General features: G+C 45.1%; 1 protein-coding gene across 1 annotated transcript in view; it reads left to right on the top strand.

Moving 5' to 3' along the window:
* The first annotated feature begins 3,053 nt into the window (after window positions 1–3,053).
* DUSP12 (dual specificity phosphatase 12) overlaps window positions 3,054–5,580 on the top strand; it is a 9,403-nt gene continuing 6,876 nt past the window's right edge. The window contains exons 1-2 of the mRNA XM_083351146.1: window positions 3,054–3,505; window positions 5,072–5,228. Coding sequence (XP_083207272.1) covers window positions 3,249–3,505; window positions 5,072–5,228 — 414 coding nt within the window. The 5' untranslated portion in view covers window positions 3,054–3,248. The remainder of the gene's footprint in view (window positions 3,506–5,071; window positions 5,229–5,580) is intronic.

Below are 5,580 nucleotides of genomic sequence, written 5' to 3'. Positions count from 1 at the left end.
CAAGAAATTAAAAGACACTTGCTCCTGGAGAGGAAAGCCATGGCAAATCTAGACAGCACACTAAACAGCAGAGACATCACCCTGTCAACAAAAGTGCATATAGTCAAGGCTATGGTCTTCCCAGTTGCAATGTATGGCAGTGAAAGTTGGACCATAAGAAAGGCTGAGCGCCAAAGAATTGAGGCCTTTGAACTATGGTGCTAGAGAAGACTCTTGCAAGTCCCTTGGACTGCAAGACGATCAAACCGGTCAGTCCTAGAGGAGATCAACCCTGACTGCTCTTTAGAAGGCCAGATCCTGAAGTTGAAACTCAAATACTTTAGCCACCTAGTGAGAAGGAAGGACTCACTGGAGAAGAGCCTAATGCTGGGAAAGATTGAGGGCAATAGAAGAAGGGGATGACAGAGAATGAAGTGGCTGGATGGAGTCACTGAAGCAGTAGGCGTGAGCTTAAATGAACTCCAGAAGATGGTAGAGGACAGGAAGGCCTGGAGGAACGTTGTCCATGGGGTTGCGATGGGTCAGACATGACTTCGCAGCTAACAACAACCAATATATATATGCAATCGGCCCAGGTTGGAATCTCAGAAGGGTATGGCTGACTGATGAGAACAAGTAAGTTTGAAATGCATATCAGTCTCCCTTTAATTCTTTGTTAGCAGTCCAAAAAATTTACACAAATATGAGCTGTCACTGCTGTGACTACTGCCTGTTGATGTCCTTGGGTTAGGCTGAAACAGGAAATAAGATTTGTCCCATGTTTGGGGCCTAGCAAGGTAATCTAAATACTTAACAGCCTGGCAAGCGAGCTGCTACCAAAAAGGCCACCCCCATTTCTTCTCTGCCACTTGCCCTTCTCAGGACAGCCTCGTGCACACTCTCGCTCGCCTCCTGCGGATAAAGCAGTGGCATCCTGACTGCGGGAGATGGAGAAGCGACATTGGGTGGAGGCGCTGCCAAAGAAACAGGACCTGGTGAGGGGGAGCGAGGGAAAGGCAAGCGGGCCGGGGAGGGAGCAGCTTGCTTCTTTCTCTCCCTCTCCCTCCCTCCCTTGCTGCGTCTCCGCCACCAATGTAAGCCCTGCATGCAGGGAAAACCCAGCAGTGGGGACTAATGGTTTACCTCTTCCGGGCGATGGGAGAGGAGCGCTCCCTTCCCCATTGAAAGGATCGTGAATCCAGTTACGGTGGAGTTAAAGCTTCCCAGACTCTTAGGGAAAGTCCACCCTGTGTTCCATTGTAGTGTATTGAAACCTTTTCGGGGTTGTACTCTACGACCTTCCCCTAAGAAGACTCCTAGCCTGCTGGTGGTAGCTGGACAGACACATTATGAAGTGAAGAGTATTCTTGATTCCAGACTTTACAAAGGAAAGTTTCAGTATTTAGTACAGTGGAAAGGATACCCATTATCTGAGGCCACTTGGGTAAAATCTAGTGATGTAAAAGCCGACAGGCTCATTCGTAAATTATATGATAAGCACCCTAATAAACTGAGAGGCAACCCCTGACCTATGGTTTGTTTGAATTGCAGGATTTATCCTTTTTGTAAAGGGGAGTCGGATGTCAATGCTGTAACATTGGATGTTCCTGCTTGCCTTGAAGTTCTTTTGATGGGTTTCTTCTATTGGAACCATGACAACTGGTTCATTTTAAGGGAAGAACATTTTTTGAAACAAAAATAGCTGGATATAGGAGTAGTTTGTCCTGTTTATACATGGAAGTAATAATGTGTTCCCCCGAAAATAAGACCTATCCCCAAAATAAGCCCTAGCTTGATTTTATACATGCACCTAATATAAGCCCTACTCCCAAAATAAGCCCTAGTTTTGGGATGAGGCACATATGTAAAAATCAAGCTAGGGTTGGGTGGTGGTGGAGCTGCCCTACATGCCCGACACCTGCTCACCTGAGGACCACTGCATCCATGCCTCCCACGTCTGGACACCTGATGCGCTGCTGCCTGTGTTCTTTTGCAGCTGCTTGTGGCCACACAGCACATTGCACCGGTGCCGCTGTTCACGGCAGGATGCCACATAGCTTGTTGCGTCGATGCCGCTGCTCACAGGCCTCCTGCTGCTCATGGCAACACCGGCGTGATTGGTGCAATGAGCCAATTGGTGCTATGAGCAGTCTCCTGCTGCGAACAGCGGCACCAGTGCGATTGGCATGATGAGCAATGCAGCCTGTCGTGACAAGCCACATGGTGTCCTGTGAGCGATGGCACCGATGTGATGCACCATGTGGTGTGTGGTCACAAGCAGTGGCGTGACAGGTTTTGGGGTGTGGAAGGCCTGGCTGCAGTGGTCCTAAGATATGTGAGTAAGACATTTCCCAAAAATAAGACCTGGTGCCTCTTTGGAGACAAAAAAAATATATAAGACCGAGTCTTATCTTTGGGGAAACATGGGTACATCAGGAGAAATAAAAAAATAAGTTGAATGCAGTGGGAATGGGGCATTAAAGAAGATAACAAAAATAGATGTTGAATGAATGTAGATTGAATACAAAAGTAATTAGCAGGTACAGATCTATAGTAAATAGTGTTTGTGTAAACCAGTTTTAATTGTGTCTTCTTTTCCTTAATTTGCTTCAGCATTTTGTACTCCTTTTCTGAACTGCATGTAACATTGCTTACCCCTAAAATAATACAAAACATCACTTCGAGATCATTTTTGAAAATAAACATTAATAAAGAACAGCACCCCTAGTGGAGTCATATAAATTAGGCAATTGTGTGTTTGACAATTTGGATTCTCCTATTATCGACCATGTTTATTTAAAAATGTAATTCACCTAATGTTACCCCTTTCCTAAGGCCCCTTCCTCAAGAAGAGTTAGCAGCCAAGGCCGAGACGATCTGGGGTCGCAATGCAATGATAACAATATATATCTTTTGTTTGTTTTCCTTTTAAATGGGAGGTGGAGGTGGGGGCGGGATGAGAAGAGAAATGTTCTAAACGTAGCAATGTTTCTCAAACTGGGCAACAGTAAGACGTGTGGACTTCAACCCCCAGAATCCTTCAGCCAGCCATAGTGGCTGAGAATTCTGGGAGCTGAAGTCCACACATCTTAACAGTTGCACAGTTTGAGAAACAATTTAAAGGAATTAGAAGTCGTTTCCGCTCCTGGAAGTCTCCACTTCCCTGGGTTCATCTTTCGCATTCGCCGCCTCACGCCGAGCCAGGGACTGGCGTTGTGAGGGCGGGGCAATGGGAGCCTCCGTCGCTTCCTCCTAGCCGCGCGAAGGCCATGGTGCCGGTGCTTCCGCAGCTGTATCTGAGCGGCGCCGATCTTGGCTCGGCAGACGGTGCCGGAAAGCCCGCCGTCACGGCGCTGCTGCAGGTGGACTCGGAGCCGGCCGGAGCCGCTGTGCTTGCGGGCTTTGAGAACACGCTGTTTGTCCAGGCGCTGGACCGGCCGCAGAGCGATCTGCTGAGTCGCTTGGACGACTGCGTGGCTTTTCTTAGCCAAGTCCTGGAGGGCGGCGGAAGCGCCCTGGTGCGCTGGTGAGCCCGGCTTAAGGAGACTGCTTGGGAGGTGGGGTGGCTGTGGCCTGGATCTGACCGGCAAAATCTTGTTCTGCTCTACTAGCTTTGAGCAGCGTTTCGGAGTAGAGATCAGGCTAGAGCAGGGGTCGGCAACCTCGGCTCTTTTAAGACTCGTGGACTTCAACTCCCAGAATTCCTGAGACAGCATAGCTGGGAGTTGAAGTCCACGAGTCATAAAAGAGCCGAGGTTGCCGACCCCTGCTCTAGACAGTCTCTTGTCTGAGATGGTATAGGTCAGGGGTAGGCAACTCATGGACTTCAACTCCCAGAATTCCTGAGCCAGTTTGGCTGACTCAGGAATTCTGGGAGTTGGAGTCCACGAGTCATAAAAGAGCCGAGGTTGCCGACCCCTGCTCTAGACAGTCTCTTGTCTGAGATGGTATAGGTCAGGGGTAGGCAACTCATGGACTTCAACTCCCAGAATTCCTGAGCCAGTTTGGCTGACTCAGGAATTCTGGGAGTTGGAGTCCACGAGTCATAAAAGAGCCGAGGTTGCCTAGCCCTGGGCTAGAGGAATCCTTGATTATAGTGCAGCTGTTAAGAACCAGCCTGGCCTTCTTGAAGGCATAGAAGAAAATTTCTGCCCTCATTAGGGGTATACTGTGTCACTTGCAGAGAATTGTTGCTGAGTGTGCAAATACTCCCAAAATGTAAACCTTACTTTAAAATTCACTGTAATTGACAGCATATCTCATTCTCGTGGTTTTTTTTAAAAGAATCACATGATGGTTTATTGTGATTTGTGAACCCAAACAATTGGATGGTTTTTAAATTGCTGTCATTCTTTTCCTGAATTTTCATTTTGCCTTCTCCCTGTCAAATCTTAAGAGGTACTGTACATTACATTAGCTTGTGGCAAGGTCTTTTTATCAGTCACAGTACTGAAAAAATGCTTTAAAAAGTTCTGCCCAACACTTTTTAAACTAATTAATATAATTGCTGATCCACAAAATGTATTTGATTGTGGAATGTAGAATATAGTTTTCTTTTCCTTGGCTAGTTCTTTTTTATTATAGTCACTGATACGTTGATGACAAATGCTAAGTTATTGCCCTAATTTTCATAGGATTAAATGTACACTGTTGTTTCAGTTACACTCTTAAGGGGCTTATTTTTTTTTGTTCAGAATGTATGAATAAACGATTGTTGGTATAGAATTGTCATCATCCAACCATTACAGTAAAGACCAACCTGAAACTTCCCGTCACGTAATGTCAAAAATTGCCAGGGTTGAATAGTGGGGGATTTCATGATAATCACCATACATAATAATTGTTTTGCATCCAAGCAGTCTAGTGGGAACTGGGGAAAGATTAGATTCCCTGATTTTGTAGCATCATATTAATGCAGCTGTCAAAATGAGATGAGGGATGTATGCTCAGCCTTCTGCTTCCTGATCCTGAGTTAAAAATGCATTATAAAAAGCATTTATAGGTGCAAATATAGTTTAAAAGGAATGATATATTTTGTGCTATATGTGAGGGAAACAGTACTTCACTTACATCTTCCTGTTCTTTTTTCCAGTCATGCTGGAGTTAGTCGAAGTGTTGCCATTGTAGCTGCCTATTTAATGAAAATTAATCATCTTACTTTTCAAGAGGCCTATGCCTTTGTTCAGGCCATCAAACCTGATGCTAAGTATGATTTATTTTTCCTTTGGCAAAAATTAGCCTCTGACAGTGCATTAAAAGGAACTATATAAAGGTCACTAATGGCTCTTATATTATTTGTACAGTTTTTTCTCTCCAGCTTTTTCGCTTTTGATGGCAGAGGCTGCTCAGTTCTCAACAGACATTGCTAAATGATTAGCTAACTTGCCACATGAGTTTAGATACTCAAGGATTTGGGGGGGGGATAGTTGAAGGCATCCAAAGAGGCAACTCAGTATCTGAGAATTAATACATCTGATGTAAAAATGCATTTGTCTTTGATTGAACTATAAATCATTAGTCATTTTTAAGCCCATTGATAGCATTTTTGTCACTTCTGCTAGTCTGTCTTCTTCAGAAGAAATTCATTCTTGATTTTTCTAA

The sequence above is a fragment of the Vipera ursinii genome (genome assembly GCF_947247035.1).
Source record: "Vipera ursinii genome assembly, chromosome: 2".
NCBI lineage: Eukaryota > Metazoa > Chordata > Lepidosauria > Squamata > Viperidae > Vipera > Vipera ursinii.
This window is presented reverse-complemented; position numbering and strand designations above follow the sequence as displayed.